Genomic DNA, 15142 nt, shown 5'->3' on the forward strand with positions numbered 1-15142 from the left:
ATGCATCTAAGAATCGGAAATTTCCCCCACCCCTAATGAAGACACACATTTAGAATGTGTGTGTGAGAAGATGCTCACCCAAAGGCCATTCATTTGGACACAGCTGTTAGTCAATACACATGATCATCATTCTGGCCTGTGTGTGTGTGTGTGTGTGTGTGCGTGTGTGTAAAACTCCCTCTCCATGCGATGCTGTCAAGGGCACAGCTTGCATCCATCGTACCAAGCCGTGGTCGCCATGGCAACAGAACATACACTTCTTCTCCCTCTTCACCTCCTGCCTTTTTTCCGACTTTCTTTATTCGAACATAGTATTGTGTGGGAGTGCGTATGTGCGTATGTATGTGTGTGTGTGTGTGTGTGTGTCTGAGGGTGTCTCAGTTCACTTCCTGGTCTGTTTCAGCCAATCGGTGAGCAGAGACTGATGTAAAGCTCAACAGCGGCTTCCTGTCCACTACTGCTTTTTTCATTTTCAGTGTTCTACTCAATCTACCGACTCTGTGGTTACCATGGCGCCCGCATCCATTTGGTCCTCCATCTCTCTCTTTCTCTCTCTCTTGTTTTTTTTTTTTTTATATTATTTCACTTCATTCAGTGGTAAGATATTTTTTCAGCAACACGGTTCATTTAGTCAGTTTTTGGATCTCGTTGCAGCTCAGCTGTTGAGTAGTTTTTGTCTTTTTAGAAGCTCTTAATCTTCTATTCATCTCACAAAATGAGTCACTCTGCTGTTGTTTGTTGTTCTATAGATTGGTGCTTCCTGTTTTGCTTGTACGAAGCAGTGACAAACAAAAACTTGAATAAATGAGAAATATAATGAATGAAGTTGCCTCCCTTACAGGGCTTTGAGGGCTCACTGAATCATCTGAATGAAAATCATGTGGGTTGTACACTCAGCCACCACATTTCAACTCAATGAGAGGCTTTGGAGCCATGTAACAACACTCTACACCATGATCACGAAAACGTCAGATAAGGGAACATATTTTATATATTACTGAAGCTTTACTAAAACATTTTATGCTGGTTTGTGCTTTAATTTGTCATCCATCCATGATGGTTGTTGGAATTACACCTTTTAATTTAACATTAATCATCCATCTTTGTAAACTCCTTCATAAACATTGTCTTGACAGCATTAAACATTTTGAGATTTAAAGGACCAGTGTGCAAGATTTACGGGGATTTATGTATAGAATGTGGCCTTTCTGTCAGAAATTGAATTTAATATTCAAAAGTATGTTTTCATGTGGGTACAATCATCTTTGTGTTTTATGAACCATTTAAATCCACAGGTGTACGTCCTCTCTCAGGTTGCCATGTTGAACCACCATGTTTTTACAGGAGCCCGGAGCGGACAAAAACCAAACACCGGCTTAAGATACGACCTTTCTCAGCCGTGTTTGGAAGGGGAGGGTGAGGCAGGGTGTTAGCAATCTTCAAGCTCACCAAGAGATGCCACTAAATCCTGCAGAGTGACCCTTTTGAAAAGCAGCTCACTCATTGCTAGTCAATTCATCGTATTTCATCAGTCATTCCAACCTATTAACCTTTATCTCTGACAGCAAGTAGTAAACTCCCTGCCCTCAGTTTTTCCCCCCTTGGTACAGAAAATGGTATCGAGTATTGATACTGTTCAAATTCCAGTAGTGTGACAACACTATGGTCCACATAGACTTTGAGAGGTTTTTGTCAGCTGCCTTGTTGTTTTACATCTTTGTTTAGCTTTCTGCATTGCTGGCCAAGAAGAAATGGAGGCAGCTCCACGACGACCACGACACATCAAGCTAGCTGCTAAATTGTCTCAGTGACCAACTATAGAACTGCAACAACAAAAATCCACTGCATATCAATACCTTGAACTGCAAATAATCAACAACTATTCTTTGGATTATGGGTTTTCATCCATAATCCAAAAAATTTCATCCAATTTTATCAAACGGCACACAAACAAAGAAGAAATAACTTTTTTGGCTGCTGCTGCGTGACCACTGAAATGAATGGACATAACATTTTGGAGTCTGGAATCCAGTTCTCATCATACCATTCAGCTTTTATCACTTTTTTCTTTTATTTTCTGATATGGAAAGATACGGACATGTATGGCGGAGACTGTCCGCCAAAGTCATTTTAGCACGTACCCCAAAACAATTCTCGGAGCTGTGGTAATCATGACGGGAACAGATGTTGTTATAGAACAATAAAGTCCACGTAAAACCCACCGTCAGCCATCATTTTATTTTATTTTTTTATGTTATCCACTTGTTTATTACTGTAACCATGACAGCAGAGGTCCCTTAACCTTAATGAAGTAGCAATTTTAATCCAAACCGCTGCATTTCCCGAACTTAAATACATATTTTTAACCCAAACCATGATCTCTTCCCAAAATCTAACCAAGTTGTTTTTGTGCCTAAACTTAACCAAAGCTAAACCACAGAGCTGTCACATCGTAAATCTGATTCATTTTTCAGCTGTGACAGTTTTGGAGGCCACAAATGAGCGATGTCGCTCTGCTGATAGAGGAGTCCGAGTAAAAGGAAAAGCCTCTGTGTGTCGTTCTGAAGGAACATGTTTTGTCTTTTAATTTGGAGGACTTGTTGGCATGGAGACATACTTTGTGTCTCTCGCTGTCTGGCCGAGCAGCTTGCCTCCGTTCGGAGCAGCCATTGACATTTGCCGCCGTCTACGTCCCTGAAACCCACCTAACACTCACACACTCACGCATACACAGAGATTATGTGCATTTTACAGCATGTACACGGTCTGCAGCACTGACGCACATCCTGTGCATGTTGTCTGCTGTGTGACTGAGTGTGTTTTACACAGATGACACTGCCTGAACTTTAAACCCCCCCCCTCCCCCCCGATTGTACTTTGAGGTGCAGATAGTAATCTGTGCTTTACATGATCTATTTCTGTGCGCTGTCTGACACACACACAGAGTTGTGGGTTGATAAAGCTTATAGGAGCGACAGAGAGAGAGAGATGGAGAGAAAGACAGAGGCTGTTTGTATGACACAGTTCATCTCCTACTTGATACGAAGCCGTCTGTTACACAGGAAGAGGAAGTGACACCGCTGACACACACACGCTCACACACACTCACACACAGACACAATACCCTGTTTCTCCTACCATTCCTGTTTGCAGCCATCAGACATTTAAAAAGAAGCAAAGAAAGCCAGACTTTACTCTCCGGCATCAAACGTCGCTCCTCTTTCCTGCATCCATCCTTCTTTTTTTCATCCTCATCTTCAGCACACAAGCTCTTCTCCATGTACAACACTGAATCTGTGTTAACAGCATCTCTGCTTCATTCTGACACTTTGCCTTTCTCTAATATTCTCTTGTTTTGTGATCCAAAATGCAAAATGTGTCCTTCCTCACCTACTTGATCCTGTATCAGTACTGTGGGTAATGCTTTCATACATCTGCAGGCCTGATGCTCGTACTTTTAAAGTTCTGCTCAGTTCTGACATGTGACCTAACTGTTTGAACTTTAAACTGGACTTCCTCCTTTTTTTTAAAAAGTGACAAATTTAGTTATTTAATCCGCAATAGAAACCATGGTTGTTCACAAGTGTCAATATTTAACAGGCCTTTTAGTTTAATTTCTTGTGACAGAGTGACTATAATTGGAATATAATTTGTTCCATATGGCCAGATTGTTTTGTCATCTTACTGTATTAAGCTGTCAAACTGTTTTTTTCTCATGATCTAATAATAATTATGTCAGTTTCACATGATACCAGACAGTTTTCTTATAATCATGGCCTTTTCTTTTTTTGTTTTTGCTGTAATCACCAGAAAACCGACGTGTCTTGCTGAGATGACAGGACCAGTTTTTGACAATGTGACGACAAAACGATGAGAAATGAGAAATGATTACACGCACGTGCTGTCTGCACTTCTGTAATTCCAGATTCAATACAAAGGACTATTGTATTGCTGTGAACACTTAGGTCATGTATATATGTGTGTATTAATATTTTTCATGTTATAGCATAGAGGGGCGTATTGCTGCTATGCCAGAAAAAGAAAAACAGATCAATATCTCTATACAACGTTAAGATTATTGCTATAACAAGTTCTTTTTCTGAAATATTTTCATGTTATAAGACATTTTAACTTTATTAGGACATACAAATTTATCAAATTTATTTATTTTAACAATATATTATTTATCTTGTTATAACATGAAAGGTTTTGTGTTATAACAAGACAACTCACGTTAGGACAATATAAGTTATCACAGTAAAACTTGTTATAAAATAAATACAAGATAAATAGTATATTGTTAGAACAAGTTTTTATGTGTTAACAGTTTGAAAATATCTTGTTCTAACAAACTTTTCACATCATAACGTAATACTGCTCCATTATGTTTCATTTTATAACGGCGTATATTACTTGTTATTAATACAGAGCATATTTTTCAGTTTTATCAAGAAACGTTTCTTGTTATATCACGTAACTTTTTACACAGAATCGATAACATCAGCACAGCATTTCTCATTATGAACTCATAGGGACTTATTGAGGGTCTGTTGTTTTAATGAGGGTCTCATTAAAACAACGAGCTTTTGCTTCGTTTTCACATCACAAAACATTATGACAAATAACTTCTGTGTTATAACGTGAAAAGGATTTGTTTAAAACATTTTTGTGGTGGTAATAAGAAACCAGGTCTTTCTTTTTTGTCATGACTCCTGCCATCATTCTTAGAGCAGCCAGCAGAACTCTGTATATGGTCCAGTTTCGTAAATGTATCCCAGTCACTCCTTATTCTTGGATTATGTTTCTATTTTTTCTTTTTTAAAGCCTTTATTTAACCAGGAATAAAATTCTTATTGAGATTTAAATTCAAGAGTGTCCTGTCCAAAGGCAGGCAGCGGCACCGATAACACGGTTGGCGACATGACACAAACATAAAACAAAATAAAAAGAAAACAAATGACAGAATTATAAGAAATCAAAATACTCTTCAACACTCAAAGCATCTACAGCCGGATGATGGTCCAGTGAGACCAGATCCTCTAGTTGAGGGAGCAGCATACTTAAACACTCTTTTACTGCACCTGGCATCACAACACACACTCTCTCATCTTCAGCATTACACTGTGAAACAAATTCAGTTATTCCAACAGAAAACTGCCTCTGAACAACCAGCCGCCAGATTTATACTAATGTGAGTTCAAAGAGCAGAATTAGATCATTTCACGGACTCTTCTTGGAGAGAAAGTGAGGACATACAGTAACTTTACATGTCGGCAGGCAGCGGGACTGTGAACGTGAGCTTTTTCATTTACACTCCCAGCCGAGGTCACACCTCTGTTAACGAAGCTGGACGGTTGCCCCGGCAACCAGCCAGGAGAAAACAGCGAGAGTAATTCTGGCTAAATGAATACAGCTCAACTCTCTCCTTGTCTTACCGTCTGTTTCTCTGTGTGAGCCCCCCCCCCCCCACCCATGACAAAAGGATCAGCCATTTTATACCATATTGATGGTTCTTATTACAACAAAGAAGGTCGTTTTCCACCATTTTCTCCTTGTTTTTCAGACACTTTCTTCTCAAGCCACGACTTAATTCTCATCAGTATGAAAATATCTCTATCTCCTTTTATATTACCTTCATAAAAACAACATTTTACTCCACTTTCAGCTGCTTACTTGAGATAGTTTCACTTTTGCGACTGGATTTTCTTACCAGTTCTCTGCAACATTCTGTCAGTAATTTCAATTGCCCATTGTTAACCTCAGGTTCGACCTCACAGGAACAACTTTCGCTGCACAAATTTTTACTCACTGCAAACAGCACTAAACATGACCTCATGACCTCATTTTATGCATTGTTTTTTTCACATCAACTGTCAACTACCTGTGTTATGACTGCGAGCTATAACCACCACGCTCATGCACACATACACTTGTTAGTCGTGGAGCCTACCTGATGTAACTGTTTGTCCTCTGGTCCAGTTTAGCAAGTCCACAAACTGGTCAGAACCCCTGGGGGGAGAAAGAGAGACACAGAGATAAAGACACAGTGTACTTCTATGTAAATCCACCTGTGGTAAACACACCATGTGTATCCCAAAATGCAACACACCACCAGTACATTTTGAAGGCAGTAAACCATGGTGCCCTCATGGTTTCTCTTTAATCTATTTAGGTCAAGAGAAAAATAAAAACTCTCTTTTTAAATTGATGTCCATACAGTTTAGTCAGCGAAGTGATTTTACTACCCTCGCTAGCTGGCACCAGAAATATTAAGTGTGTATATAAATATTTTACTAATGTAGAACACTGGTTAACTGTTGCATCCAAGATGTCATGCAGCTGCTCACCACTTGCCCACGGTGCAGCCACCGCAGACGGCTGCTAATGCACAAATGCTAGCATGGCCTGAATTTTGCAAACTTGCAAATTGGAAAGTGCAACCAGTGACAGCACGGTTTGGCAGCATTTTGACCTGGAAAATGAAAATAAGGTTGTATGTAGGCTGTGTCAGTATATACTGTCACATAACCACATTCAGCACAGGCACATGGACGTTAACCTGCAGGGAGAGTGGGCTGCTGGTGCTGTAGGACAGCTCATCACTGCAATGACTTTGCAGGATATGCTTCCACTCCACTTTGTTGAAGGCAAAGACTTCAGAAAGTTAATGGAATTTAAATTGAGCCTGAGTTCACGGTGCTGGGGCCCAAAATGATCACATCCAGACTGAAGCACAACCTTTGAAAAAACAGTAGCATTTAAAATATGATTTGGTCATTTAAAAATGTCATTAATGGTTTCAAATGGACAATGTTTTCAATGACGATTATTTCTTACGTTGTACTTTAAGAACAGTCAACTAGTTTCAATTAGAATTTCTGTTTGATCAACAGGAAAGTAAGTGGCTAGGAACATCCCTAATGTGGCCACTTGTGTACTTCAAGAGACTGGTCACAGGAAAACAATAGTTTGACATTATGGGAAAGACACTTATTTGCTTTCTGGCAGACAGTTAGATCGATACCACTCTCATATCTGTCCCTTAAATACTCTGTCAGGCTAAAGCCAATATTGGGTTAGCTTAGCACAACGACTTGAATCGGGACAACAGCTAGCTTGGCTCTGCTATGAAAACCTGCCTAACACCACCTCTAAAACACACTAATTGATTAATACGTTATGTCATATTTGTTCAAAACTATTGCTATGTTTTGTACAATCTCTCAACCAGTAACCTCCCAGGAGTCCCTGCAGGTTGCCTGGCAACTGTCCCCAGCTCCCTACAGTATACAATGATATTTTAGGAAATAGTGTGCAGTTTGGGGAAGACCCTTTCCTGTTTCAACATAGCAACGCCCTCATGCACAAACCAGCACCATAAAAAAATAAAAAATGGTTTTCCCAATTTGGTGTGGAAGAACTTGCCTGGCCTGCACAGAGTCCTGACCTCAACTCCATCCAACACAGTGTGCCTAAATGGGAGCAAAGCACTGCAGCCAGATTCAACATCTGGTGAAGAGTGGAGGCTGATTAATGCCCATAGTTTTAAAGTGAGATGTTTATAGCCTCTGGAAATTTGGCTTTGAATAGTAAACACGCATATATGATATCAAAGTTGAGCATCTCCTTAAACATCCAAAATAAACCTACTCCAAAACAGCCCCGTTTGCTTTTTGACATAAGCATGGGCTCGGGTGTCCACATACTTTTGTAGTGTTAAAACAAAAGCATGGATTGTGAACATATTCTCAATATTTTTAAAGGTCAAAAGGTCATGAGACTCTCACAGCATATAAATAAAAAACTTAGCATTTAAATTCATGTCAGGAAAATAAAGAACCGCAGTGTTGTTTTTGCAAAATTTCCACGAGGACAGAAGTGACACGCTGATCCTGCGGTTTGTAATCTAAAATTTCTAAAAACACTCCGAAGTCTCTGTTGTTTTGACGCTGACATTTCAAACCCTTCGATGAATCCAACAGTAAACAAATAAAAACAAATGACACTCTGTCTTAGCGTTTCAGATCACTCGTGTCATCCGTTTGTCATCTTGATTTTCACTTTTCTTTTGTCAATTTTTTCTTTGTTTTTTTTTCTTTTTAAGCCTGTTAAGGTTTCTGTTCTTTCTCACCCGCTGAGATTGGATTTCTTTTCATCCCCTGATACTTTTTGAGGTGTTCTTATCTTTTGTATGGATATGCAAATAACTCAACCTAAACCTACGGCAGTTACTGCCTCTGCATTTTCATTTTGCTCCACTGTGGCAGATAATATCAAACTGGGCAGCAGAGCCCGGGAGCAGCAAACCAGCAAGAGCCAGACGGTTTATTGTTACTTTTTTTTTAGGGTTTATAATGAAAATCCTCCTTTCTTAAAACAGATTAGGAGCTGAGATCCTCCTGCAGCAATGACAGCTCAGAAAATGGTTCTACAACTAAAAATTAAAAAGAAGAAAATAAGGAAAAATGCCAAAAGTTGCTGATTATGTCACAGTCCTTTCAAGTAATTAAAAAAATGAAAATCTTATGCAAATCGTGTTTTTACACATTAATTTTCATCAACATTCCTATATTTTTTTATTTGATTCATTCATTTAAAATAAATCTCAATAGGCACCAATTAAAAAAAACAGAAAAAAGCCCTAAACAGATTGTGAATGACAGTTAAAGAAAAGAAAAAGCATCATCAGTTTGTGATGTGCAGCTCATTTTAATTTGACATTTCTTTCCCTCAACCTGCCTCATGTACAGTCAGTCAGATTGACTACATTTCCCAAAATGCCACTGGACAACCCCCTCTCCGCCCTCAGAGAAAACGCCTGAGCTCAGGGTTTTACATTTACGTAGTAGATATGAGGCGTGAGTTACTGAAAGCACGAAATAGAGTTTCCCACTGAGAGAAAGTAGGTTTCACACTTTACTCAAAACTGAACACCAAATTTTGTCGTTGTAACGTATTCTGGTTCTGGTTTCAGTTCCGTGGGTGTGAAAAAATGTATATTTCTTCCCATATGACTGAAAGCCGCTGCAAAATAGCGGCTCTAGATTGAGAGTGAATGACATCAAAAGCTTGTTTCTGGTATTTTAGATGACTGAAACTTTTTTTTTGTCTTTCTTTTTTTTTTGATCACACTACACCGGAGCTGCTCGGAATATGACGTCCTGTCAGCTACATTTGAGCAGTAATCCAGATATCATTACATAATAAATTCAGTTCATTGTCATAAATGAGTGAAGAAATCAGAAAATATTCACATTTAAGAAGCTGGAATCAGAAATATTATTCTTAAAAGTTACTCAAAATTATAAAATTAATTCTCAATATGTAGCTGGCAATTAATGTAATGACTGATTCATGATTGATTAATTGGTTAGTTGTGGCAGCTCTAACCCTAAACCTTAATGAGAAAAACAATGAAACCAAACTATGAAAAGTTGTGTGAATATTATCGAGTTGGGGGTTTGGTAGCATTTTATTGAATCCAGTATCAAATTCAAACCCTTTCAGATCCCTTATTGATTATGTTTAGGTTTAGCTCTCAGCTATTTTAGCCAAAATGTAGCCTATAAAAACTAATATTGACATTCAAAGAACCCAAACTCAGAATTTACTTGACTCCTTTTGTTTTATTTATTTCATACATTGTCTTTACAAATAAAGGAAGAGATAATAGTTTTGTTGACAGATTTGTTAGCGTCTGAAAAGAAAGGAATGAACTGTCTTACCAGAAGTCAGATGAAAAGACCGATATTAGTTTCATCTCAGTGATCCAGCAATACAGAAAGTCGGGGGGACTGTCAGTTAACCTTTGTCAGAGATGCTCCCTCACAATCCAAATGTCACGTTTACAAGTTATGTCTCATGTATTTGACATTTGTACAAACTGAAAACTGAAAGACAGAGATTTCTGGACAGCTAGCTTACCTGGCGAGTAGCTAGCTTAAACAGCAGGTTTCTTTACTTCTCGTCATGAGGCTAACTGACAAATCCCTCGTGATTCTTGGATGAACTAGCAGCTAACATGTTAGCTAACAAGATGAAACATGAATTAAAATATTTTGGAGCTACATATTCTTTCTCCTTTGGCTATAGGTTTTCCTCTGTCTCATCCACACACCCCGACTGAGCTAACATGCTAACAGCTAAGTTGTTCTGGATGAACAAAAGTAGACTTTTTTTAACGGCAGCCATTTTGATATGAAACAGCAGAGTGAACACAGGTGTTCCCGTGAGTCTAATTAATGTTCTTGACAGTGAGACAACATGGACAACCCGACTCTGTTTGACCTGAATGAAACAGAACGTTAGCTAATTAGTATCATTGCTAAAACCTGTGTCTCCTATTTAATGTCAATATGGCTGCTGTGAAAAAGGTGTATTAAACTGATATCAAACTTCTCATCTAAATTTTGACAGCAACAAGTGTACTGTATGTCATTTTCAGAAAATTTACCTTAAAAAACTTTTCATCAAGTGGGAACCAGATCCAAAAAACGAGACAGCTATGAGCATAAATTAGCATTTTTCTTTTTTTTTTTTTAACAGGAACATTATGGTGCATTCATGTGGTGTTTGAATTGGAAAAATTAGTTCAACAACTCATAAAGTCTGTGAAACCTGTGTGTTTTGGTACGTGATTTTGATAAACGATTAATTGGTTTGAGTTGTTTAAAAGTACAAAAAGAAAAAATTCTCTTCCTCCAGCTGCTTAAATGTGAATATTTCCTGGTTTCTTTGCTCCTTTCCTTTTCTGACATTTTATAGACTCAACAACCAATTGATGAATCAATAATTAACACATTAACGGACAATGAAAAAAATCGTAAGTTAGCAGTTAGCAGCCCTATACATTTTTATTAATTAACTTTGTAATTTAAAAGGCTTCAAACTGTTACAGCAGACTTCAGCCAAGCCAACAACAACAAGGAAAACAAGAGCAACTTCCCAACTTTCAAAATGTGACCATCTGAAGAGCATGTGAATGCACCATGAAGTCCACCATGTATGCTGCTCCCTCACATATAAGCAAGACCACTTTGTTAGTGATAGTCTTCTATTGTTCATTAAAAGTGGGTCTATATATCAAAATATATACATTCTTGGTGCCATTAGCTCAGCAGATTGGTTTTAAATACTGCAGGAGGGAATAATAGAAGAAGAAGAAGAAACAGCCTCAGTGAGCTGATTATAGATGAAGAGCTACAGGCGACATGCAGCCTCTTACACCTTCAACACATCATCATCAAGCAAAACAACACCTTTTACTGAGTTATTCAAATGGAATAAAAACATTTCAAGCATGGCTGTGGTGGTCGTGGCTGCTCATGGCTCGGCTCAGTACAAGTATCTCCACCCATAAGGAAGTATACTAGAGATATATGTAGAATATTTCTTTGCATTGACGATCAGTGGTGGAAGAGAAGTATTCAGATCCTTGACTTAAAGTAACACATTTTAAAAAATAGCCTACTCCACTACAGGTAAGAGTCCTGCATTCTTGGTAAAAGTACATAAGTCTTATTAGCTAAATTTATAAAATAAACAAATCAAAAGTACTCATTCTGTAGTAACATGGTAGACCAATAACTTCTGTATTCTATGAGGTAAAATTACCGATTTTGCCATTGGAGTCTGGTGGCTTTGGAGAGACTGATATTTGCCTTATATAACAGCAGTTTCCCAATGAGAAACCAGCATTGTGTAAGCTGGCTCAACCAGACTCCATTGGCAAAAACAACGATTTTACCTCACAGGACACAGGAGTTGCTGGTCTTCTGCCACGTCGATCTGTTAGTTAGTTTGTGTTACTGTGCAACTTTGGGGTTTTAAAGGGTTAGTTTGGATTCACCAAAGTCACACAATAACACAAACTAATCACAAAATTGAGGAAGTGGTAGACTAGGAACTTCTGTGATTTGTGAGGTAAAATTGATGATTTCACCAATGGAGTTTGGTTGGTTTGGAAAAAGTGATGTCTGGCTTGGAAAAGGCTGTTTGACAGCAAGGTAAAGAAATGACTCACAAAACTCCACTTCAAACAATCCCAACCATCGCTTCAAGTATTTTATGTAAGTTTATGTGCTTAATTACATTCCCCCACTGTGAACTGAAGGAGTTGTACTGTACATGATTTATAATCCATTCACAGGCAGTGTACAGTAAAGGGGGAACTGAATGTTGGTTGTGTCATTTGGGATTTTCTGATTACAAAACACTGATTCAGTTCGACTGTCTGATGCATAAATGCATGAAGTGAGACTAATTACAAGCTGTTGAGAAAGTGGGCCAGTATGGGTAAAGGTCTCAACACACACACACACACACACACACACACACACACACACACACACACACACACACACTCACTCACTCACTCACTCACTCACTCACTCACTCACTCACTCACTCACTCACACACACAGTTTTTAGCTCACAGGTGGGAAAACAATTATATTTCCCATCTTGTTAGAAAGCTGCCATATGATTGGCCGGTGTGGAGCAACAGATGTGTCAGTCAGCAGCAAGGTGATCACTGATTGGCTGAGGGACAAAAGATGTCCTCATCCAGCTGTCATGGGGCTGAGAGAGGGAGTTTCCTTTAGTACGGCTGAGGACAACAAGCTGAGACGCACACACGCACACACTCTCTCACACACACACACACACACACACACACGCACACACTCTCACACACACACACACACACACACACACACACACACACACACACACACACACACACACACACACACACTCACACCCTACTGAGCAAAGTCCTTCAAATGAAAAGTGTGTCAGCAGCTGACAGAATAGACACACTCCTCTGTCGCTGCAGCTTGGAAACCTCTCATCCCCTCTCCTCCTGCTCTGTTACTCCTCATCCTTCTCTCCTCCTTCATCCTTTCCTCTCTTCTCCTCTAGTTTCCTGTCCTCTTTCTCTCTATTTTCTCCTCTTGTGTCCTTCCCTAACCTCTTCTTTTGTTTCATCTCCTTTTGTTTTCTGTCCTCACCTCTTCGATCCTTTCCTTTTTCTTCCACTCTCCACATTCCTTTCCTTCTCCTCTCATTTCCTCTCCTCTTGATTCCTTTTCTCTACTCTTCTCCACTTGTTTCCTTTGGTTTTCACTTGTTCCTTTTCCTTCTCGTTCTTCTTGTTCCCTCTTCTCTACTCATTTCCCTTCACTTTCTTCTCCTCACCCCTTGTTTCCTTTCCTCTCCTCTCATCTTCTGTCCTTTCCTAACATCTTTTTTCCTTTCTCCTTTCTTTCTCTATCCTCAATTCCTTACTCCTTGTTCTCACCTCGTTTCTTCTCCTTTCTTCTCCACTTGTTTCCTTGCATTTTCTCTTTTTCCCTTTCTCTCTCCTGCTTCTCCTCATTCTTGTTCCCTCTCCTCTCATCTCCTCTTCTATCCTTCTGTTTCCTCTCATCTTGTTTCCTTTCCTCACTTCCGCTGTCATCTCCTTTTCCTTTTCTTTCTTTATTGTCCTCACCTGTTTCCTCTCCTCTTCATTAATTTACTTTGCTCTCACTTTCTCTCTTCTCTTTTCCTCCCCATGTTTCCTTTTCTCACCTCTTCAATCTACTCAATTTTCTTCTCTTTCTTCTCCTCCTCTCTCATTTCCTCTCCTCTTGAGGCCCTTCCTCACCTCCTTCATCCTCCCTGCTTGTTTTTCCTCCTCCCTTCTTGTTTCCTTTCTGTACATCTTCTCACCTCCCCTCCTGTTTCCTCTCTTCACACTTTTTCTCCTCAATGCTTATTTAATTTCCTTTCTTCTTGTTTCCTTTTCTCTCCTTTCTGTCCCCTTGTTTCATTTCTTAATCTCCTTTCTCTTCTTCTCTTGCTTTCTTTCCTCACGCTTTTCTCCTCTACTTGTTTCGTCTCCTCTCCTTTCTCCTTGCTTCCTTTTCTCCTGTCTCCCTCTCTATAGTTTCAATTCCCAACCCTTTGTCTCCTCTCCACATTTCCTTACCTCACCTCTTTTCTCATCTCTGCTTGTTTCCTCTATTTCCTTTCTCCTCGTTTCCTTTTCTCTCCATCTTATCCTCGTTTCGTTTCCTAATCACTTATATCTTCTCTTGCTTTCTTTCCTCTCCTTTCTCCTATGTTCCTTTCCCCTTGTCTCCTCCACTCTAGTTTTGTTCCCTTCTTCTTCCTTCCTTGTTCTCCCCTTGCTCTTCTTCTACTCTTCTCTCATCCCCTCACTTATCTTCCTTCCTCTTCTCTCCTCTCCACTTATTCCCTCATCCCTTATCTCATCTTTCTCCCCGCTCCTTTTCTCCCTTTTCGTTCTTCTTCTGTAGGTTACTCTCACTTTTGCCCTCTTTTCTTCCTCTCCTCCGGATGTTCGAGTGCATACTGTACATCGAACCAGGTATAAAACAAACCACAGAGGAAGAATGTATCAGTAGAAGCCAGTCAACCAGCTCATTAGCTGTGTGTGTGTGCGTATCTTAATAATTTAGCCGTCGCTGTCAGGTCCCCGGTCACCGCAGTGCTCTCAGGTTCCTCTACAGCTCTCAGGTGATCACACACACACACACACACACACACACACACACACACACACACACACACACACACACACAGGTGAAACTGTGCAGTTGCACAATTCAGTGAGATAAACTGAGGATCAGTTCAGCGTGAAGCTCTCTCCTGTTCACTTCATGCAGGAGAATCAGTCAGCACACAGTTAAAGAGCTGCAGGTGCATCATGTTGCACTGCAGCTGTTATTACTCTTGTGAGTAATAATCCACTCTGAGGTGTCTGATATGTTACAATAACAGACAGGCTGAGGAAACGGATGCAACAACACAACATGGAGCAGCATTTTCTCTGCCAAATCTGTTATTAAAATCACCAAAGGTACACTGCATATATACATTACAGATCAAACATACACCTGATGTATTTCATTTTTTACTAAATCACAGAGAGACTATTGATTTTTGGAGTCTAAACATCAAAGATATCAGGCCTGTGTCTTTAAAACCAACATTATGTAACATTTTACCTCAAAATAACACCTTTAAAATCCTCACTGTGGTGCTGCAGCGATGCTCTGGCCTACAAATCTTGTTCTCCGGATGTAAGAAAATATGTTTGTTTGGCGCAGTCCCCAAAAATGTCACATCATCATAA

At 39.5% G+C, this 15142-nt stretch overlaps 2 protein-coding genes across 4 annotated transcripts in view; one reads left to right on the forward strand and one right to left on the reverse strand.

The window, feature by feature from the left end:
• Window positions 1–15142, reverse strand: part of hivep2a (HIVEP zinc finger 2a) — a 156323-nt gene that overhangs the window by 133224 nt on the left and 7957 nt on the right. For all 3 annotated transcript variants that reach the window (XM_084737191.1, XM_084737188.1, XM_084737189.1), the window contains exon 2: window positions 5951–6009. The gene's annotated coding sequence lies outside the window, so the exon portion shown is untranslated. The remainder of the gene's footprint in view (window positions 1–5950; window positions 6010–15142) is intronic.
• Window positions 12970–14937, forward strand: LOC146314745 (uncharacterized; the record flags this gene model as incomplete). The annotated part of the gene is made up of 2 exons (XM_084737090.1): window positions 12970–13484; window positions 13637–14937. Coding segments are annotated over 2 exons (1182 nt in total), but the record flags the coding sequence as incomplete, so codon positions are not given.

The sequence above is a fragment of the Lutjanus erythropterus genome, chromosome 15 (genome assembly GCF_056507025.1).
Source record: "Lutjanus erythropterus isolate fLutEry1 chromosome 15, fLutEry1.hap2, whole genome shotgun sequence".
NCBI classification, from domain to species: Eukaryota; Metazoa; Chordata; class Actinopteri; order Lutjaniformes; family Lutjanidae; genus Lutjanus; species Lutjanus erythropterus.